This window comes from Alexandromys fortis, unplaced genomic scaffold (genome assembly GCF_014885135.2).
Source record: "Alexandromys fortis isolate MF-2015 unplaced genomic scaffold, M_Fortis_MF-2015_v1.1 scaffold_27, whole genome shotgun sequence".
NCBI lineage: Eukaryota > Metazoa > Chordata > Mammalia > Rodentia > Cricetidae > Alexandromys > Alexandromys fortis.
The window spans coordinates 6,553,642-6,576,948 of NW_026067952.1; the positions used below are offsets into that span (position 1 = coordinate 6,553,642).

At 42.6% G+C, this 23,307-nt stretch overlaps 1 protein-coding gene across 6 annotated transcripts in view; it reads left to right on the forward strand.

The window, feature by feature from the left end:
* Chd6 (chromodomain helicase DNA binding protein 6) overlaps positions 1 to 23,307 on the forward strand; it is a 148,486-nt gene that overhangs the window by 102,468 nt on the left and 22,711 nt on the right. For 5 of the 6 annotated variants that reach the window (XM_050150720.1, XM_050150724.1, XM_050150722.1 and 2 more), the window contains 10 exons: positions 427 to 591; positions 2,726 to 2,905; positions 4,757 to 4,867; positions 6,733 to 6,935; positions 7,558 to 7,757; positions 8,247 to 8,406; positions 9,812 to 9,901; positions 10,865 to 10,968; positions 12,787 to 12,916; positions 14,936 to 14,996. In XM_050150720.1, coding sequence (XP_050006677.1) covers positions 427 to 591; positions 2,726 to 2,905; positions 4,757 to 4,867; positions 6,733 to 6,935; positions 7,558 to 7,757; positions 8,247 to 8,406; positions 9,812 to 9,901; positions 10,865 to 10,968; positions 12,787 to 12,916; positions 14,936 to 14,996 — 1,404 coding nt within the window. The remainder of the gene's footprint in view (positions 1 to 426; positions 592 to 2,725; positions 2,906 to 4,756; positions 4,868 to 6,732; positions 6,936 to 7,557; positions 7,758 to 8,246; positions 8,407 to 9,811; positions 9,902 to 10,864; positions 10,969 to 12,786; positions 12,917 to 14,935; positions 14,997 to 23,307) is intronic. The other variant, XM_050150723.1, reaches the window with a different exon arrangement.

Consider the following 23,307-nt stretch of genomic DNA (forward strand, 5'->3'; position numbering starts at 1 on the left):
ATTTCTTGCCTTACCATTATGGAGAGTAGGAGTGTGGTAGAAAGGAAACCAGATTGTCCACAAGGGTCTACTATGCTATGCTTTTCTCTGGCTTTGTCTGGGTTTGGGATTTTTTGTAGTGAACTTTACAAACAGAAGAAAAGCAGTGCTGCTGCCTCTGAGGCATTTCCCAGGGGTGGAACAGCATCCCGAGGGTGAGCATCACCTCACTAGATGCCTGCAAACCACCATAGCAGGAGGGGAGACAGCTGCGTCCTCCCCACTGCTTTGTATCACCATACATAGTCAGTGAAGCAGTCGGGAAGGAAATGGCTGACTCCAGACATGGCAGATGATACCACTCATCCCACAGGAGCCACGGTCACTGTGTTTGTGTATGAATGTGAGTATCCATGGTTATAAAATGTGTATGAACCTTCTTCCCAGGCTCAGGCCCGGTGTCATCGGATAGGCCAGAGCAAAGCTGTGAAGGTGTATCGCCTAATCACTCGAAACTCCTATGAGCGGGAAATGTTTGACAAGGCCAGTCTGAAACTAGGCCTGGACAAGGCTATTCTTCAGGACATCAACAGAAAGGGCAGCACCAATGGGGTGAGTACATTCTACCCATGTTGAAGCATTGAGGAGCCTTTGACCCCAGAACCAGGCAGATGGCACTCTGAATTCCAGACCAGGCAGGGATGAGCAGCAAGACTGTCTCAGAACAGCAAAAAAGAGCACTTTCTAGGATTTATTTATTTATTTCTGAAAGCTGTTTTTGGGTTCCTTTTTCACCATTTGAGTCAGTCCTCCACAGCATAGGTAGGTAGTAATCTCCTATAGCAGGAAATAATCTGGAGGCAGTTCCTGCATTTTCTGAATGGATAAAGGCAGTCTGGGAGCTGCTGTGTGGTAGTGGTAGGGATGCTCAACATGCAGTAGCATTGCTACACATTTTAACCACACCCATCAACCAGTAGGTTTAACATTCATATATATATATGAGCCAAAAGGCCTAACATTTTTATGACGTATTTGTTGCCCTAACTTATCTCATACCCCAGACTTTGTGCTGCCTTTTTTTTTTAAGATTTATTTATTCTTATTTTATGTGTATGAGTGCTTGCCTACATGTGTACCATGTGTGGACCTTGGTGGCTACAGAGTCCAGGAAAGTGTAGTGATTTAGAGCGGCGGGCTGTGGCCTGGCTCCCACATGGCTAGCTTAGCCCGGAAATAGTAACACAGAAACTATATTCTTTTAAACACTGCCTGGCCCATTATATCTAGCCTCTTCTTGGCTAACTCATATCTTGCTTAACCCATTTCTAATAATCTGTGTAGCACCACGAGGTGGTGGCTTACCAGGAAAGTTTCTAGCCTACGTCCTTCTCAGGTTGGAGAATTCTGGCTTCTTCCTCCCAACATTCTGTTCTGTTTACTCCGCCTACCTAATTTTCTGTCCTATCAAAGGGCCAAGGCAGTTTCTTCATTAACCAATGAAAGTAACACATAGACAGATGACCCTCCTCTATCAGGAAAGAGTGTCCCATCTCCTACAATTGAAGTTACAAATAGTTGTAAGCTGTCATTTGGGTGTTGGGAGCCAAGCCTTTGCAACAGCAGCAAGTGCTCTTGACGAAAGAGCTGTCTCTCCAAACTGCTTTGAGCTTCTTGATGATGTAATAAAGTCAGTGTTAACTGTGTCCCCATGACCCCAAACAGTGCACAGTATCTTAAAGGTATTCAGTGTGTGGTGGTCAGTAAATAATAAATGAACAAATAAGTTTGAAATACAGTAATTAGAGTCTTTTTCTAGCTGGACATAGTAACACATGCTTATAATCCCAGCACTTAGGAAGTGGAGGCAGGAAGATCAGTAGATCGAGGCCAGCCTCTGCTACATGTGGAGTTTTCAAGACCAACCTGGGTACAGTAAGACCCGATCTCAAAATGAAAAAAAGAAGTGGCAACACGATTTGGGGTTTGAATTGGAGAGGGTTAAGAATTACTACTAAGAGTCTTAAATTTTCATAAGTATAAAACAGTGTATCTCCTTCATTGCTGGGCTTAGAGAACCAGAAGTGGAGTTAAAAACCTTAGTGCAGATGTTCTGTGTCCTTAGCTATGCATGTGTTACTAACCATCATACTCCCATTGCTCTTCCTGAGAGCTGTGGAATTCCCTCTTGTGATTGAAATAAAGAGAACCAGATTGTTAATTAGAACCAGGAAAGGGTGTTTTGAACTCCATTTCCTGTTTTCAACAAGTGGTTGAAAGATCACACTTGGCAAAGGATCCTTTTTTTTTTTTTTGTTAAGGGATGACATCATTTCCAATACAAATGTATTTATTTAACAATGAATAAGTCATTTTTTCTCAGCTCATTGTGTTACATCTGGAAGCTTTAAAACTTTAAGTTCAAACTAAAATATTAAAATAAGATGTCAAGTATATCCTCTTAGATTGTGCATAACTTTAATGACTTATGACATTTGATGATAACCAGTGTCCTGAAGAATGCTAGGCCTTTGGCTCGTGTATTAGGCTTTGCTACAGAGCTCCCTATAGATAGTTGCCTGCATGACACCCCTGCAAAGTAGTCAGTGCACCTTCAGCTGAGCTATCATTTCTAGCTCGTCTTTCTGATATTTGCAATTAGTAGAGAAGCCATATCCTGAATCATGAGAGCCACATTTGAGGCTGTTTTTCTCCTGTGCATTTTCCACTTTGGTGACTTGTTCAGGTACAGCAGCTCTCAAAAATGGAAGTGGAGGACTTACTCCGGAAAGGTGCTTATGGGGCTTTAATGGATGAGGAAGATGAAGGCTCCAAGTTCTGTGAAGAAGACATAGACCAGATTCTGCAAAGAAGAACCCATACCATCACTATCCAGTCGGAGGGGAAAGGGTCCACTTTCGCCAAGGTACATGACCTCATCTGGATGAAGGGGAAGGGATCACTGTTTATTCTTTCAACTCATCAGTGAGGCTTCTGTTCCTCCAAATGCAATCTCTTGATGATGTAGACACTTAGAGGAAGACACAGACTGTTAGAAAGAGGAGCTAGTGGCCACAGGCAGGTAGATACTAGTCTATACTTCATTGGGTCTACTCTTTACAAGATCTGCTCCACAACCCTTGAGTGGACATCCTGATGTTTTTGTAAAGTTTTCTTTGAACACTGTTGGAGAGTGGACCTCAGCTGTTTCTTCCAGTCCTCAAATTCAAGCAGGTGTTTTTCACTTCACAGAAATAGGAATTTTTAAAAGATACTCAGCTTCACACCCCAGGTCCACCTTCTTCTGTTGTTCAGATCACTGGGTTTTAGAACTCTGCAGATTATTCTTAAGTTGCTCCAACTGCAGGTTCTGTTAATTCCCATAAGATCTTTATCACCTGTCAAGCCTTGTTCAGGAGAACGTTTTGTGCACAGTATGGGAAGTATAGGTAATCTACATCTCATTCAACACCTCTTACTAACCCAGTACCATTCTTTTGACGTGTATGTGATGTGCGTGCATGTTCAAAGTGTGTCCATGTGTCAGCCAGTGCACTCCAGAACTTGATGTTGGATGTCTACCTTGATCATTCTCCACTTTATTTATATTGAGGTCGTGTCTCTCCCTAAACTTGGAACTCGATGAGTCCAGATTCTGTTATCTTGCCCTGAGAATGACCTGTCTTTTCCTCTCAAATGCTGGGATAAGAGATGGCTGCCACACCTGCCCAGCTTTTACATGCTGGTGTGGACTCCAGTCTCCAAACTTGGAGAGCAATCACTTTACCCACTGAGCCTCTACCCAGCTTCAGGACCTCTTTGGGTTTTTGTTTCTGTTTTGTGTTTGGGATTTTTGAGACGTAGTTTCTGTATAGCCCTTGCTGGTCTAGAACTTGTTATGTAGACTAAGCTGGTCTTGAAAGGTATGCACTACTGTGCCTTAACCCCACCACCACACACACACACACACCAGTGCCATTTTTAAAGCAGATACTTACTATAAAACTGAAAGTTAAGAAAAATCTGATCTTTTCAAACCTCTTGGCTGGAAATTTAACCCAGTTGGTAGAGTACTTTCCTGACATGCATGAAGCCCTGGGTTCGGTTTCTGGCATCACATAAAACTGAGCATGGTAGGTCTGCAATCCACCACTTGGGGTAGGGGAGATAAGAAGCAGAGGATAAGAAGTTCGAAGTCATTCTTAGCTATATAATGAGTTCAAAGTCAACCTGAGGGTGCACGAGGTTCTATCACAGAAGGAAGAAGGGGAAGAGGAAGGGGGAGAAAGAAAGAAGATGACTTGTTAGTCAGGCATTATGGTGCATGACTGTCATCCCAGTATTTGGAAGGCTAAGGATCACATGTTGTAAGCTAGCCTGGACTACATAGTAAGATCCTGTATTTAAATATATGTTTGCATATATATAATGTATATGTTTTAAGTGTGTACTTGGTTATATTTTTTTATCAAAATATGAGCAAATAAATATTACTCTTATAGACAACTAGACACCAGGTAATATATTGCTATTGTCTAAAGAGGTTGTCTTTTTACTTTGAAGTTTTTAAGTTTCAGGAAAATGAGCCTGTAGATTGAAATTTTTATTTCCTTACTAGGTTTTTAAAAGGAGGAGAAAAATGAATCATTTTGAGATTATGGAATTGCTGTTGGGGTTTTTAGTTCTGACATTGGGTGGCTTTTGTATTTCTGGTGCATTTGAGATTTTATTTGTATTCTGTTTAAACCCAGTTTGTTAATTTTTGTCTCCTTCACAGGCTAGTTTTGTGGCTTCAGGAAACAGAACAGATATTTCCTTGGATGATCCTAATTTTTGGCAGAAATGGGCTAAAATAGCCGAATTAGACACTGAAGCAAATAATGAAAAGGTAGAGCTTATCTGTTTCACCTGGGTGGATTGCATGGGCCCGTGCCTACATGGCACAGGTCATTCTTTACTCCTGAGTCTTGATTCTTACGTGAAATGCTGTTGTAACACACTTAGAAAATGGTGACACACAGACAGCCCTGAGTCAGCGTTAACTGACTAGTGGAGTACACCATCTGCTGAGCCCCCAGTTCGAGATGCAGCTTGTAAGTCGGTCAGTCCCAGGTCTGGAAGGTTGATCAATATGTCTCTAAAAGCAACCTCACCTCTCAACAATCAAAAGGAAGAAGGAAAGAAAATACCTACTTGTTTTACCTCCTTTTTTTTTTTTTTTTTCAGTGTCTCAGGTTTTTCCATTCTGTAAATGAGAGAGGCATGGGCATCAGAATAGAACTAGAGAGTGCCTTTGTGCAACACCCTTGACCTTACCCAGACAGTGGGAAAGGAAATGTTGAAGCCCAGGGCAGAGTCAGGTGACTGGCACTGGTGCCTGACCAGCCGTGAGATACCCATAAAATGCTGGCTGATGAGTACATAGCCTTTCTTTCTGTCTTCTTCAAGTGTAGGTTGCCCTCTGTGGCCCACAAATCTCTGAGACATGTAGTAGGAGCTGCAGGCTACGTTCCTGCCCAGATCCCACACAGCTAGCTTAGCCCCGGAAATAATAACACACAAATTGTATTCTTTAAAACACTGCCTGGCCCATAAGCTCTAGCCTCTTAGTGGCTAACTCTCACATCTTGCTTAACCCATTTCTATTAATGTGTGTAGCACCACGAGTTCGTGGCTTACCGGGAAAGATTCTAGCCTACTTCCATCTCGGAGAGGAGAGCTATGGCAACTGCCCTCATTGCCTTCTTCCCAGCATCCTGTTCTGTTTACTCCGCCTACCTAATTTTCTGTCCTATTAAATGGCCAAGGCAGTTTCTTTATTTAACCAATGAAATCAACCTTCTTATAATCTAGCCAAGTCAGTGAGAACCCACATTACTGTTCTGTTGTAGTTAACCATTGGGGTTTGTTTATCCTGGCTTCTTTTCTTCAACTAGAAATGTTGTTTCTCCTCCTTTAAGAAGATTCTGAGCTCTTGAAGTGCCATAAAGAGTCTCTTAATCAAGAAGCAACTGTGTGGGCAGGACATTGATGGGGGAGGACAAGCTCCTACCCTGTAGGCAGCAAAAAGAATGGGAGGAGTCCAGAGTAGGAGCAAGGTCACTGAGGCAGGTGGTGCTAGAGGTTTACTGTCTGGGCTGCATGGAGAAGTGTTGAGGAGTTTGATCTGGCTTTGGGAAGAAGGAATAAGGAACAGAAAATAGACTAGAGAAGAAGCAATTCAGGGGAGCCACTGAAATGAGATTCCTAAACTAGGAATTCTGTCTTTTAGCAAAAGGTTAGTAAATACAACTAAAGGAGGTGGATATGAAAGCAGCAGGATGCGCTGTCTTTAGGAAGTTGCTGAGCAAATGGAATCCTCTTACCGGTCCTGTCTCCAGAACTGAGACTGCCCTTTCCATGCTGGGCAGAACAGCTGGGGCTCCCCTTGCCAGTCTTTCTTGGAACTAGCAGACTGCCACTTTGGGCACTTAGGGGCTTTGCTTGCTAGAATGATGGCATAAACAACAGATGGTTGTGGACAGCACTGGGAAACAAGAAACCAAGGAACTGAAGTTCCTGAGAATCCCCTGTGCTTGTCCTGTCTGTTATCATAGAGACAGCAGGTGTGCTGCAAAGAGCTTTCCCTGCCAGGGCCTGATGTAGGTGGTCCTTCCTCAAATATGCCCTGAGGAATGGCATTGGGGTGCTGTGCACAGTGGCAAGGAGTAAAGAAAAGAGGGGCCTCCTCAACACAGTCTTCTCCATTTCCAGGAAAGCTTAGTGATTGACCGGCCACGTGTGAGGAAGCAGACCAAGCACTACAACTCATTTGAAGAGGATGAGCTTATGGAGTTCTCAGAGCTAGACAGTGACTCAGATGAAAGGCCCACACGATCCAGGCGCCTCAATGACAAAGCCAGGCGCTACCTCCGTGCTGAGTGCTTCCGGGTAGAGAAGAACCTGCTCATCTTTGGGTAGGAACTGGCTCTGCTTAGTGGGAAGGGGTTACCATTATTTTCCCACTTTTTTTTTTTAAGTCTTTAAGATTTGTGCAGTGAACTTGTAGCTCCCTCTGGGTACTAGCTGATGAGATCTGCAGCAGTAAGAGAAAGCTGTGCTTTGTATCAAAATTCCCCTCATCACTGTGCTATGTTGCTGTAATATAGACATACTGGATCTTCTCAAATACATGTCACTGAAAATGTACCAGTTTGCTGCCTGGTACTGATTTCCTCTTCCACCCAAGAATATATTATAAGGAATCAGTACAAAAATGTTGCGCTTAAAAAAAAAATGTGCTTAAGGCATGGTTATGCAGTGGTTACTACAGCTGCACTTTTTCAATTCCAAACTTATTCTCTGCCCCCAGTAATTTGGACCATCACTACTTAACAATCCAGCAGCCATATGATCCAGCATGTAGGACACCTTAGAGACAAGTAGGGCATGCAGTCAAAGTCACAGACCTTTCAGGACTAAGCTTTTAGGGTAACTAATACACTATAAGAAGATGAGAAACCTCTTGTCTTTCTAATTTCTGCTCTGTGGAGGGTGTGTCTGGCTCTTCCTCAAACACTTTCTGTATTCTTACATCAGCTGGGGCCGGTGGAAGGACATCCTGACTCATGGGCGATTTAAGTGGCACCTGAATGAGAAAGACATGGAAATGATTTGCCGGGCCCTGTTGGTGTACTGTGTCAAGCATTATAAAGGAGATGAAAAGATCAAGAGTTTTATTTGGGAGCTAATCACACCTTCCAAAGACGGACAAGCTCAGACCCTCCAGAACCACTCAGGTAAGTGGTAAAATAGGTCCGCTGTGAGTTCTCCTCTGGGGTCACTGTTGCCTGTGTTCTGTTATAAGGGCAGGTGAGTGCTCTTGCCATTTCCTACATGTGGTCTTGCTCGCTTACCTGAGTCCATTGGAGTCCCCTGAACTGAGGACTCAGACCTCGTGTTCTGTGGCTGTCTTTTTCATTTCATCATTCTGTCCGTGTCACTTCTGGCATGACTTGTCTTATGTTGTGCTTCTTTTTCCTTAACCAAAGCTTCCCTTCAAGTCTCCTCCTTCTTAGTAGACCCCAGGAGCCCAAAAGGGACAGGCTGTGTTGTTCCTCCCTGAGTCTCACAAGTCATTTATTAAATCTTGCTGACCACCTTGCTTTCTGGGGACTTGAGGAGTCTGTCACCAGGGGCCCACCATGCTTTTTCTATACCTGGCCCAGATTTAATGCCCATATTAAAGCCCTTTTGGCTCATCCTGTGTCATTATCTCTCCATTTCAGGGTTGTCTGCCCCTGTCCCCAGAGGGAGGAAAGGAAAAAAGACAAAAAACCAGCTCTTGCTCCCAGAACTGAAGAATGCAGAATGGCTAGCCACCTGCAACCCTGAGGTGGTCTTACATGATGATGGATACAAGAAACACCTCAAACAGCACTGCAACAAGTGAGTTAGCCTCGCTCAAACAGCCCAGATTTCTGACTTCACACCCCAAGGTCTGGAGAAAGGAGAGGGGATTGGGGGTATAAACTGTCTGCATTCTTTATGCCCCTTCCCTACTCCTTCAGCAGTCTTCTCTCCTACAATATATTCAGTACCCAGAGACTTCTAAGCCAACTTTTGAGAACCAGTCAGGACATCCTCTCTCTGCTTCTGAGCTGGGCCACAGTGCCATTTTCTACTCAGATCTAATAGAATTATGTTTTATTTCGAAGCCTCTAAGTTGCATTCTTTTGAATCGATCACACTCATGCACATAAAAATCCTCTGTCAAAAATAGGTTTTCCTCCCATCTCTAGATCCCCCATTTGCTTTCCAGAGACAGTCTATTAGCCTGTTTCTTCAGAAAACTATAATACCAGCATATATAAATAAATAACCTACTTTTTCTTCCTGAAAATGGTCGGTATTGTCCATAAAATTTGTGGTCCCTCATCACACAAGTTATCTGGAAGTCAGTTCCTCTATGAGTACTGCCATTGTACGTACGTAGGCTTTTCCCTCAGTGGCTAACCTTTACTCTTGACTGGTATTACGAATGAACTGCAAGTGTTCCCTCCAGACCTCTTTGCTGCTTAGCTTAAGTATGAAGCGTTTCTTTAGCAGTGGTGTTCTCCATTGCACCTCCCCATATTTCCATCCTGTGTTTGTGCATATTTAGCCTGGGCCTCAGCTGTCAGTTTCTCTGTTCTGACTCTTTGTGGTTGGTCTCATTTCACAGTGGACTTCTAGGTGCCTCTAGAGCATGATTGAATTGTTTACTTTGCTATATTCTTTACAACATATAGCATGGTACAGGATAGTGGCAGTTGACAAACATATACTTAATTGATTCGTCTTAAACACAATTGGTAAATTGCCGTGGAGCCTAAGAGTGCAGAATCAAAGTGAATGTGACCTCAGGAAAAGACGTACTGCCGTGAAAAACAATTGCCCTTTAAGTATCTAACTGTGTATGTGTAAAACTGCCTGAAAGTAACACTATTCAAACAGATTTACTCTTTTGTAACTAGTATACTTGGTAACTGGCCTCTTGGAATCCAGCTACCCCTGTGGTCCTTGTGGCCACATGAAAAGATTGGGTTAAGGGAGGTATTATTGATTGTCTCTGCCCTGACTTATGGCTAACAGGATGGTCTAGCAAGAAACTGGGAAAGCGTTTGTTTTCTTGGATGGTGAAGGGGTGATACTAGTAATATCTGGCGTTGATAACTGGTGTCTTATTCTGGTATATTCTGATATACCCCTTCCTGCTACTCAAGAATGCTTATTAATTTCTCTGTCTTAATTAGGTAATGTGTTCTGAATCTTAGGTTCCAGAATATTGTATTAATGTGTTCATCTTTCATAGGGTGCTTCTGAGAGTCCGAATGCTATACTTCCTAAAAGCTGAAATACTGGGAGAAGCAGCTGATAAAGCATTTGAGGGAACTCCTGCCAGGTAATACATCATCCAGAGTTAAATAATCTATGTAAATTACCTGCTCATAGACTGGCCAGATCCAGCCTGTTGTTTCAAGAGACCCATGTTTCTAGCCTGCCCAAGACAGCTACTGGATAGTAAACAGGGAGATAGAGAAGAAAGGCCTCCACTTTGTTCGCAGTCTGTCACTGGTCCTGTTTAGGTTAATGTATAAACTATACTCATCCCAAAATGGCACTGTGTTGGGAGAGGGAGTTGGGCCTGTCAAGGGATATCAGTCACAATAAGAATCTTAATGACAGTTGTTAATTCTACTGAGAAACCATCCCAAGCAGTGGGAAGAGGAGGGAGGAACTATACAAGTAGATATTCCTCCATCCAAGCCCTGAAAATGAAGGCAGGGAGCTCAGGTCCATGTGTTTCTCAGAACATGGACCAAAACCCACAGGGGCTGATGGTAGAAGGCTCGCCAGTCCTGGCTCGTTCACCAATCCTGATGTGTGCATCTGAGCATTATGCTCACTCTTTTGGCCAGAAAAATGCAATGTATGATTGGTTTTGACCTAACGGACCACTTAGTTTTTGAAAGGCCCTCTTTATACCTCAGACTATACCAATGTGAATGCTGAGGTAAGATGGTGTAGATAATATTAAGGATTCAGTCATTTGGGAGAAATGTTGCCTTTTCATGATCAAAACATCCAAGACTTTTGCGTTGGTTCTTAATTAAAGGGACAGACCAGAACTGCTTTACACACACAGTCCAGAGCCAGCTGACAGTAGATTCTCCTCCAGTCTCAAGTGGAGTTTGAGAACCTAGTACCTATGCTTAACCACCTTTGTGAACTACAGCCTTCTAGATTGTCTTATTGTTACTTAGACATTCAGTCAGGAATGTGGTTTCATACCAGGGTTGATTCAGTAGCTTTTGTGTTGTGTCTGGCTGCAAAGAACACTGAAACCACACCCTTCTTTCCACAGGGAACTGGATGTGCCTCTGCCTGACATTGACTACGTGGAGATCCCAGTGGATTGGTGGGATGCTGAGGCTGATAAGTCCCTTCTCATTGGCGTGTTCAAGCACGGTGTGTTTTAGAAAATTCCAGATAAATGACCCAAAAAACTGATTCAAGCAGGCTGTACATATTTCTGCAAACTCCCAACAATCCCGCTATCTAATTCTCAGAAAGCTGAACCTCACAGCTGTCCATCTACCTGGAGTCTTGACCCAATGAATGTGTGACTGACTCATAACAGTACTGTGAATATATTACTGAGAAACTTCCAAAGGGTAACTCTAGTCACAAAGAAGTTACTTGATTTTATCCTTTTCCCTTGGCTGTTTGTACTTAAGGTGGAACTGCATCCATCTCTTCCATTCATTTAGGGGTAGGTGCAGTTATGCACACTTGTGCACATGTCAGAGCCACAGGAGGTTGTTGGCCGTCTTCTCTGTCACTCTACACCTATTCTCTTGAGACAGTTACTCTCACCAGACCTTTTATACCTAGTCTAGATGATAGCCAGCAAGCCCTAGGGACCTTCCTTCCTCCCCTCCACCCCAGCACTGAGGTTATGGGCACACAAATATATAGCCATGGATGTCAGGGTTCTGATGCATTTCCTCATGCCCTTACAACTAGCACTCTTTCCAACAACGGTGTTAGTTACTTTCCTATTGCTCTGGTAGATTCCCTGACAGAAGTAGCTTGGGAGAAAGGCTCGTAGTTTGAGGAAATATAGTCCATCGTGGTAGGTCACGACAGCAGGAATATGAGGCTGGACTGGCAGTCAGGAAGCAGAGCCATCACATTCCATCCATACACCAGAAATAGAAACAGAGAACAGGAAGTAGAGAGCTAGGCTATAAAACTTCAAAGCCCACTCTTAATGACATACTTCCTCCAGCAAGGCTCTGCCTCCTAAAGGTTGTATAAACCTCAAACAGTGCCGTGAGCTGGAGACCCAAGTGTTCAAACATGTGAGCTATGGAGGGCATTTCCTATTCAAATCACAGCACCAACTGAGCCATCTCCCTAGACCTCGCTCATTTGTTCCTAGTGATCCTTGTAGGATCCACATAGTAAGTACCCCTGTTACTTGAGAGAGGAATTAGGGAGTGAAAGCAAGTGTTAGGTTTTAGATCATTTTTGTGTGGAATTCTAAGAAGATTTAAAGAACTCGAAATTCTTAGTTTGTAACTTTACCATCTCAGTGTAAAGATGTTCTGGGCAATCTTTAATTCTTTTCATTAACCAAGAAGTTAAAGAGAACTAGCATGTTTTAATAGCTTGGGGAAATGGAAACAAGTGCCTATCCTCCATTGGTAAAGCATTACCTTAAGAGGCTGCTATTATTTTCTGTTGACTGGCAGTTGTTACAGACAGTTCATTTTCCCCAGATCATGTACCACGAAGTGTGCACACCTTTCTCCATGCTTTGGTTGGGTGTGTAGTATAGTGCTGGAATTTTTCATCTCCTAAAGTTTTTGTGGGTATGTCTCCAGACAGCCTGCTATGTTATGTAGCCATATTTTAGGTGAGAAATTTCTGTCTTGGAGCCATCTGTAGTAGAATAGGCTGAGTCTTCAGTGGGAACTCTAGCCTGCAGCCAGAACACCCTGTCATAAGCCTAGTCTGCATAATGTTCCCGATAGTTCTCACATGCACTAAATAATAACTGCCCCTTTGGGACAGCCTGGGTACATGAAATATTGTAGCTCCCAGTTGGGAGGTCTCTTAAGCTAGCATTAATCCTAAATAATTGCTTAAAATTGTTTAAAGCATTGGTAAGTTTGTTTTGTCTTAGTTTTCACTGAATAAAAGAGACGGAATGAATGTCTAGGCCAGAGCAGGTCTGGTGGGTTCTGCCCTGACTTCTCGCACTTGTCATTGCCCGCTCAGGTTATGAGAGGTACAATGCCATGCGGGCTGACCCAGCACTCTGCTTCCTAGAGAAAGTCGGGATGCCAGATGAGAAGTCCCTGTCTGCAGAACAGGGTGTCACAGATGGAACCCCAGACATTCCTGAAAGGTGAGAAGCCACATAGGCCCTCTCTGATGTCACATTGCCTTGTCACCAACTTGTGTTCCATTCCACATCCATCCAGGGCTCTGTATCTTTATGTAGTAGTTACTTTTCTGTTGCTATGATGAGATAATGACCAAGAGCATTGCAGAATAAAACATTTATTCTGTCTTAATATTCCACAAAGAGAGTTCATATGGAGGGGAAGACACATGGCAGCAGGAGTGGATGATCACATTTCATGGGTACAGAAAGTGGAGCCAGGCTTTAAACCCTCAAAACCTAGCCCCATTTGTATATTTCTCCACAGCATGGTTCTACCTCTTAAAGTTTCATAAGCTTCCCAACTAGGAACCGGGTGTGCAGAGACCTGAGCTTATATGGTATATTGATCATTCAAACCACCACACATTTCCCTCAATGTCTGACATCTCTCTTAAGCCTTGTTGTACTGTGACCATGCCCTTCAAAACTGCTTCTTTCAGTTCATCCTACTCTACCGTATACTTGTGCTTTGGACCAAATTCCATTTCCTGTCCTTCATGGATTTCCCTGGCTGATGATCCTGCCTGGCTTGTTAACTATTCTTCTCATGTCTAGCCAGAGGGCTTTCAGGGAAGAAAGCTGGCAAAAATCTACACAGACACAGCAAGTATCCTGATCATAAAGTTCCTCAGCTGATTGCTGATATTATCCAAGGATCATATAACTGTGAATAAGTCAGACTCAGCACTTTTTGAAGTTGCAGCCATTCAGTATAGTAAAGAGTTGTATACAAAATATAGAAACATCCTCTTTGGCTGAGTTTTATTTATCGTTGGTATAATCTCCAAACATTTAAGTTCTTAGGAAAATGAAAGTAACAGCTAAAACCTATAGATCTCCAAGATCTGCAGAGGTTTAGAAAGCAGCATTTCTCCTAGATGTGTCCTGTCAGCTTTGTCCACATCTCTCCTCTGCTGAGGATGAGATACTTTGATCCCATGACTATGGGTTAGACCTAGCCGTTAAAGTATGGCACTGCCAGTAGCCCCAGTGAACACTTTAACTGTCTGATGTTCTCTTCCCCAAAGCCATTATCTGTGGACAGGATAATAAAAGCATATTTTGGGAGGTGTTGCCACAGCAGGTCCTGGTGTTAGTTAAATTAACTGGTTCAGCAAAAATACCACCTGGCTGAGGTATCTGTGTATAGCTTTTCTATTTGGTGACTCCAGGGGGCACCTAAGCTAGGAGCAAGGCATCTGACTGCTTTCCAGTTTAAGCATTGAAGAATCATGGAAACAGGCTTCAGAGTAGTTACACTCACAGGAGACATAACATAGCTGATGGAGTCACAAGTGCAATACCAGAGAGGACAACCTGCCCTTCCATCTCAACAGCAGAGAGAGTTGTCTTCCCAGAAAGTGGCTTTAGGAGTGGTTACTCCAGTGTGCTTAAGGGTGTGCACTTTTGTCAGTTTGGACTAGAATCTGTTCTCTTTCTCAGAGCTGTATGTGCAAACAGCTCTTTTTGTTTGTTTGTTTGTTTGTTTTTTGTTGTTGTTTTTGAGATGGGGTTTCTCTGTAGCTTTGGAGCCTGTCCTGGAACTAGCTCTTGTAGACCAGTCTGGCCTTGAACTCACAGAGATCCGCCTGCGTCTGCCTCCCGAGTGCTGGGATTAAAGGCATGCGCCACCACTGCCCAGCAGCAGACAGCTCTTGATGGGCTGTAATCACCGTTTCAGTGACAGTATCATTGTCGAACAGTCAGCCTCAGAGTGAGCCTGGTAGGCTTCACCCTCATGGAAGGTCTTAGTCGAGTTGAAGTCCTTGCTCACCCACATGATAAAATTCTTTGGTAGTAGTTTCTCTCGTTCTCAGTGTCTCTAAGGTTCTCTGAAAAGAAAGGGAAAATCTTAAGATTTTGAGTGCCTATAAGAAAGATACCTACTAACCTTCCCTTTAGTGGTGATTTGGAGGGCTTTCTTACAAGCATCCTGGTAGTAACATAAATCCTAAGTGGTATATAATTACTTTTATTTAGAGGCAACATAGATAAAGAAGAGAGTGCTGAGGACAAGTTAGATGGTCTCCAGAAGCAAACGGTGAGTCAGATTTGCTGTCCTGGTACTGCATGCTCTTTCGTGCTGAGAGAGTAGCTCATGGTGTGGGGAGTTGGAGTGCACCGCTGCACTTGCCTTGTGTCACCCAGGGGCTATGACAGAGATTCCAGCCACACAGTGGACTAAATTTGTATTCTGAAGTCTTTTCCAGATAAGTGTAAACTTAAGATACAGTTGTAAAATGTAGTACAGAGAAACCTATGTCCCCTGTATCCAGTGTCCCCCATAGTAATACCTTGTAAGATTGTGCTTATTATAATATTCAGGATGGTGACGTTGATCATTCAAAGTAAAGGACATTCCTGTCACTACAAAAGTCTTGGCACCATCTCATAATCATTTGTCTTCCCTTTCCACCACTCTTCAGTCCCTGGCAATCATTAATGAGCTTTTCATAACTTCGTCATTTTAAAGAGGTTCTATAATTGGAATCATACAGTATGAACCTTTAGCAGTTAGCTTTTTTCACTTGTCATAATCTGAAATGTAGTTATTGTCTGTTAAACCATAGTTTTTTTTTTTTTTCTTTTTTGGTTAGGGACAGGGGTGATAGCTAAATGTCATTCCATAGCATGGATATGGCACTGTTTATATAATGTACATTTATTTAAGAAACTGCCACATTTTTTTTCAGAGTAGCTGTATCATCTTTGCCCCTACTGGCAGCAAATAAGTGACCTGCTTTTTACACACCCTGCGTTTGATATTGGTGTATTTTTATGGGTGCATTCTGATGCTTGTGTAGTAGTGCCCTTGTACATCATTTCCCTAACGGCTAGTGATGCTCACTGCTTCTTGTGCTTTGCTCAGTAAATGTTCTACTTTCATCGCTCTGTTTTAGAGATCGTGTAAATTCCAGATACTAGTCTTTTTCAGATAGGTAGCTTTGTCATTTTACCCTTTCTATGTTGTCTTTAACATGGCAAGAATTTTTAATTTGAGGAAATTAATTTCTCACTTTTACTTTTGTGGGTTGTGTTTATGGGACCAGGTGTAAGAGCTCTTGCTGCAGCCTAGAAAGTCTCTGCCCTCCCCTCCCCTACATTTTATAGTTTTACATAAATGTCTGTGATCCATTTTAGGTTAATTGTAATTTAAATGATGAAAATTAGATCAGGTTTTTCTTTAACCTGGTCACGTCCCATTATTCCATAAGTGTTTAAAATACTTTTTCTCTCTATCAAATTACTTTTGCACCTTTGGGGGAAAAAAAGACAGTTGGACATGTTTGTGAGGTTCCATTTCAAAGTTCTGGATTCTGTCCTGTGATCTCTTTTTCTCTTCCTCTGCCATATACATACATGCGTGGAAAGCACGCATGGATGGGTGTGTGTGTGTTTTGAAACAGGGTTTCTCTGATTAAAGGCATGTACCACCACAGTCCAGCATAAGTAAATATTTTTAATTCTAATTTTAAAAAAGAGTTACACTGCTTGTAGATTATCTTAAAGATCTCTACATCAAAAATGAAGGGTATTTCCATAATCCTAGTTCTTGAGTTTTTATCATAAACAGATGTTGAATTTTGTCATACACTATTTTTCCTGATAATATTTGGTGGTTTTTTTTTTTATTTCCTATCAGGAAGGAGAATTACTATGATTAGTTAAAATATTAAACCAATCTTACAGCACTAGCATGAGCTCTGCTTGATCAAGTATATAATTTATGTATTGCAGAATACTTCTATTTGATAATGTTTTTCCTTTCTTTTCATTTAGTGTGTGTGTCTGTGTGTGTCCCTGTCCGTCCACATATGTTTTTCATATGTGGAGGGGGTGTGTATGTATGTGAGGCTGAGGTTGATGTCCAGGATCATTCTTTTGGTTTTTTGAGACAGGGTTTCTCTGTGTACAGCTAGCTGTCCTGGAACTCACTCTGTAGTCCAGGCTGGACTCAAACTCAAAGATGTGTTTGCCTGTGCCTCCTGAGTTCTGGGGTTAAAAGCATGTGTTACCACTACTCAGCCAGAATCCTTATCAATTGTTCTTCTACCATATTCAGTAGGTTAGGGTCTCTTCAGTCAAAATCAGACCTCACCAGTACGGCTAATCTCACTAGTCAGTTTGCTCTAGGGATCCCCTCTTTTGAAGCTAGAATTATAGGCAGCCACATACAACCTGTAGTCTTCACACTGAATACAATTTTATTGGCATACTGTCAGGTATTACAGCCCATTCTTACTGAAGCATCCATATGTGCTCTAAAAGTACATGTTGATTTTGTAGCCTGATTGGTATTTGTATTTTGTTACATAGGTAACACCACGGTCACTGGTTCCATGTTTTTCCAACTCAAGTGAAGTATAAAGATCTCATTTTGTCCCTTTACCCTCTTTTATTTATTATAATTGGGTTAGGCTGCTTATAAAGGTCAGAGGACAGCTTGTAGGAATCAGTTCTCTCCAACCCATGGGCCCCAAGGAGCCCACCCTCCTATGTAGTGTCCTAAGCATTTCTTCTGTGCACTGTCGGCCATATCCAACCCTGTGAAGTGGAGGAGTTAATGCCGTCCCATGTTCTGGTGCTTTCTTCCCGTTACTGGATGGAGTGTTTCATCTGTTTTCTGTTCAGAGAAATTCTTCTAGTCATTCTTCAGGGTCAGACTGAAGATTTTCCTCGTAAGTTTTTCTTACCTAAGGTTCTTTTCCTTCAGCTCTAAAAATACTGTGCATCTTTGATTTGACCTTCATGCTTTTAGGGAGAAATCGGGCAGTTTACTTGTTTTTCCCTTCTAGGTAAAAGTATCCTTTGTCTCACACACCTCCCCCCTTTAGGTTTTTTATTCTTGTTGTTGTTTTGGTTTGGTTTTGGTTTTTCAGAAATTTAACTACATGATTTGGAAAGGATTTGAGTTTTATCATGTTTAGAGTTGACTCACGTTCTTGAATCTATAGTATTGTCTTTTGCTAAATTGGGAGCGTTTTTCTTCAAGTATGTTTCTGCTCTCCCTAATTCTTCTCCCTTTTCAAGACACAGGTGAAATGAGTGTTGGTTACAGTCCCAGAGACCTGATTACTGTAATCTGTTTCTTTGCTCACGGAGCTTTTCCATACTCTGACTTTAATTCTACAGATTATTTGTCTCTTCTGGTCTGCTGTTGAGGATTTCTTCTTTCTGAGTGTTTTGTTTTGTTTTCTCATTTGTTGTACTTTTCAGATTTAAAATTGCCCTTTGGTCCTTCTTTACTTTGTTTCTCTGATAAAACTTGGTTTGATATATATGTTTAGAATTGCTTAATCTTGGTTTTTTAATTTTTGTGTCAGATATGTAAACCACTGTTAACTTGATATTGACATTTATTTTCTTTTTCTCTAAGTTTGAGATCTTCCTGATGTTTGGTATGCATTTTTAAGGGAATTCTGAAGATTTCAGGGTATTACATGGGGAGACTGTATATCTTATTTCAACCTTGTTGTAACCGACTTCCTCTGACACTAGCAAAGAATCAGGAATTAAGGTTCACCTGGTTTCTCTGAGATGGAAGCTGACCTCCACATTCTGGGTCTGCTCCCATTGATACTGTTGGCCGAGAATGTCCTTGGTACCATGGGCACAGAAGTAGTGTTTTCCCATTGGTCCTTGTTAATGCTATGGATAAGGGTGAGAGTCCTCATTGCTGCATATCAGGGATGAAACTTGGAAACTTCTTAGCTTTTTCTGGCACCATCCACCAGGCAAATGAAGCAACCTATAGCACCTGAAGAAGGTGGACGTCTAGGCCCTTCACGTGAGCTTTACTGGCATAGATTGGGTGAGCCACTTTTTCTGTGTTGTTGGGGTGGACATAACAGTTACTGTCCTAACATTTCTGTGCTCCAAGCTTGCTCTTTTCTTGATCTTTTACTAGAGAGAAAAAGGTTTTGTTGGTTTTTTTCTGTTTGATTTTTTTTTTCTATACCCTACATCACTTTTAGATAGTTGTCTTCCTTACCAGATCTAGGATTTATAAAGGAAGCCCAGGAAACTGAGCACCATGTTGTTCCTGTTTTACTCAGCTTTCTTTCTTTCACAGTTTTCTGTGTTTGTTTTACAGGGTGTTCAGGAGTTTCAATTGTGCTTACAGGCGGTGAATAGGTACATGTGCATGCCCCAGGGGCACATGGCTTTCTTACATTCTAAATTAGTGTGTGTGTGAGTGTGTGTGTGTGTGTGTGTGTGTGTGTGTGTGTGTGTGTGTGTGTGTGTGTGTGTAAAATGCCATATGGGCCCCAGCACTATTTGAGCATACGCTCTCTGAGCAATAGAGCAAATATGTCCATGAATGCCATGGACACTGGTATCGGAAGTTTTTATGGCACTGTCTTCAGGTGATTCTATTGCTAGAGTCACCACTCTAGTACACAGTTACAGTTATTTCTCTTCTCTTTATTAGTTGCACACATTCCCTATCAGCTTTTTGAGTCATCTACTTGTAGTAATAACACCACTTTCCCAAGTGGGAAATAAACTTTTCAAAGACTTGTCTTCTGTGCCACACAGACTTAAGACACAGTCAACTAAAGTAAGTCAGGATGGTGCCTTACGCTGTTGGACTGAAGGGATCTGGGGCTCTGCTCTAAACAGTTAAAAAAAAATGCGCTCTGGCTCTGGGTCCAGTTCCTAACTTTCATCAGTAAGTATTTTGTTTGAGATTTAAAATGTGTAAGCCCATAGAAACCATTTGAGCACCAAAAAAAAGGAAAGCAATACTTAATACAGAATGTCCCTCAGTCTAAAGTACATTTCCCCTACCTCAGCAGTATAAAAGAAGCACATTGCATATTTTTATCCTTATTTGACAACTGAGAAAAAAGATTTTGACCTCTAAGTTAAATGCCTGCCAAATTCTAGTAGCTAGTAGTTGAGAATTTTTATAACCAGAAGAGAAGTATTACAGATGCGTATATTGAGCCCCTCCTCTCAGCAACAGTAGTTCATATTTTCATGAAAGACAGCTGCCAGCCAACTGCAGCCTGGCCTAGCTCTGAACACTGTCCACAGTCGTGCTCACAGAATAGCTGTCAGATAGAAGGAGGGCACTGAGGGGAGAGAGCAGGGCATAGGCACGAGAAGTAACTTACCTTCCACTCCAGTTCAGCTAAGCATGAACTGCCTGTCTCTTCGTTTGAGTAACTAGTGTTTAGTTATTTCTTCATCTTTCAGATCCTCAGAACCTTAGCAATACAATATAATCAAAAGCAGGTAGAACCAGCAGTGGCTACTCTAAGATTGTGAGGTGGACAGATTCTAAACAGATGTGACTTGACTTCTGGTGCACATACTGACATTGTACACGGAAGGGAAGGGCTTACCTTACACACGGAGGAGGAGAAGGGCTGCCATCAGGCCTGTTACTCCCTCCTCCTTCCCTCTCACCCTGCACCTTCTGCCCTGAAGATACTAGCTGGGCATTCATTTCTTTCTTAGTAGGAAGTTAAAAAGCCCAGGCTGTAAAACTGTAAAAAGACGGTTTACAGGGACAGTTTAGCACACCTGGGAATAAAGAGAAGAGTGGCAGACTCTTCACACTGATGAGAGCTCTGACACATACTGGAGCAGTCTTTGAGTGGACTGTGTTATGACCTGTGGTGGGGAAAGAGGGCTGTGCCTCCTGCTGGGGAAGGAGGTCCACTTTGTTGTTGGATGGTACTGCCTCACACTGATCCATTCTGTACCTCGCACTTGATTCTCTGAATTCCACTTAGCTTTTTTCTGTCCCACAAGGGCCAGAAAACTTTGTTTCCTCTGTTGTTGCTGACTTGGAGGACCAGCCTCCCGTCAGCACCAGAGTAAATAAGGAAATCCACGAATGCAGTGATAACTTGGGGAAATTTCCTATCGAAAGGTTAGACTTTTTCTATCTGAGGGGGAAAAAAGAAACACAGACTCTTTCTGATGGTAACTTTCTCTTTACTACTTAAAAACAAAACTCTGCTCTCTCCTCCCAGTGCCTCTTCAGCAGCTTCTCCCTCATCAGCTCCACATCTCTGCACGGTGCGGCTGCCTGTCACCTCTGCCGCCTCACTCTGCTCCTGTCTTCTTTCACAGCCAAACTCTGAACAATTAGAAGTTACATTTTTCAGACCCAACCAAACTCCAGATAACTCACGGAGTTTCTCTTAGGCTAAAAATGTCACATTAACCCATGCACGTATTTCTAAGTTGGTGAGGTTTCCCAGACAGTAAACAATTGGCTGAACCTTGAGGTTGGGGAGTGCAGAAAGGTCCATAGCTGAAGGAAGTTATATCTAAAGTTGCTTCAAGCTCTGGCCTTGAGTCAGTAAAACAACACCTGGGAAAATGACCTCATGTATTTATCTCTAGGGGCAACCAGCCTGCTTTTAATCTGCTTTGAAATCTAAGGTAGCTGTCTGTGTAAAAGGCTGTCATTGTGACTGAGAATCCCATGTCAGACTGAGTAATGTAAAGTATAGGCAGAAATCACCTTCCTGACCATCCACAGCTACCTTTGTACCCAGTAAATATAAAACACACCACCAAAGGGCTGTGGAAAGAACCCCACAGCTGTTGTATTAGGAGGCATAGCAGTGGCGGCACCCGAGAAAGTTACAAAAACAACCTGTCATCTACTCAATAACCCTTTGGCTCTGCCTTTGGCTCTGACTGGTTAAACAAACACAAGTCGTCACTGCTGTACCATCCCATGGCCCTGTGCACTCTGTGGTGAGATTTTGAATTCTTGACATTGGTTACTCTGTTGATCTCCTTAAGTCTCTTTTCAAGGGAAATATTTTTAATACAGTACTTTTTTAATTCTTTGGGAATTATATACCATGTATTTACATATGAATATATATTAAGCATGAATATGATCATATTCAGCTTCCCCACTCCTCCCCCAACCCCTCCCTGATTCACTTTCTACCTTTTCCCAGCTTTGTGTACTCTTTTTGTTTTTTTTTAAATAATGTATGAGTCCAGTTTTAGGGGGGGCCACACCTTTGAAAGAAAGCTGTCCCCCTCCCCCAGAAATCATAGCTGTCAGCAGCCCCTCCATGAAGAATAGGAGCATGAGCACCTCCCGCTCTGTTTGAATGCTGACTGGCTTAATCCTTTTCAGGCAACCACAGCTACTTTGAGTTCATGAGCACAGCAGACCTGTCCTGTCCAGACCCTAATTCCTTTATATTGATTATCGAAGATCAGCTCCAGTTCCTTGCTACTCTTGTAACTCAATGTGACAATCAGGCCAGGTGGTGGTGGTGCACGCCTTTAATCCCAGCACTCAGCAGGCAGAGGCAGGCAGATCTTTGAGTTCAAGGCCAGCCTGCTCTACAAGAGAGCNGGGGGGGGGGTTGGAAGGAAAGTTACAATCAGAGATTTCAAGGGTAGCAGGGACTATGGAAGTAACACAGTGTTCTCCTCCTGTCTCTATTTTAATGTCTGTGGTCCTTACGATCAGTAAACATTTAACCAGCAGCAAGGTTACAAATGGTATCAAGCCCAGAATGGTCAGCAATCTCTATCAAACCTGTGTGCTATGTTGGGAAAGTAACATTTCCACTACACAGCTTTTGTTAGCACAGTACCTTGTGACAGATAGGCACTCTATTTTGTGTACTGCAGTTTCAACCGCAAATGTCTGGGCTGGGTCTCCTGTACTTTCTAAAATAGAAAGTCTGTAATAGGATGAAAGTTGCAGCCAATGGGAGGTTAGGGAGAAGGGGCCTTTAAATTAACTGGCTTCTGTGCTGTGGAGGGGCATAGTGTATATAATCCACATCCTCAGTAGTCCTCTCCGATCTCTGGCCTTCACCATCCATGACAATTTGCAATTGGGTAATGTTCCCAGCCCCCACGCCGTACTCTCTCCTGTCTAAATGAGTTGTTTCAATAAAGAAAATGCTGTGCAGTGCTGACTCCAGTCTGCGGCACCTCGGCAGTGCTGTTATTGCTGCTGGTTATACTCTAGAGTCTCCATAAGAGCATGCACTTCAGGTAAAAGAGATGCTAAGTGGTGGTCTGGTCAGACTGAGTACTCCTTCTCTCCCCACTGCCATGTGTGGTTAAACACTTCACATCCTTGTACTCATATTCCCCATCACCCCAAAAAGGCTAAAAAAGAAGAAAAGCACTTGAGAGAGAATGAAGCAACTTGCCCAAAGCTAAAGAACAGAGGCTTTTGTTCTCTCAGGATGGAGAAATTGTGTGCTCTCTGTCAGTGTTGTCAGCACTCGGGCCTTCACCTGAAATCAACTCATGTTTCTAAGATGAACATGTTTTCCCCATGTAAGCAGAAACTGGTGCGCCACATTAGACTGAGCTCAACTGTAAGGTCTTTTGTGTACCGA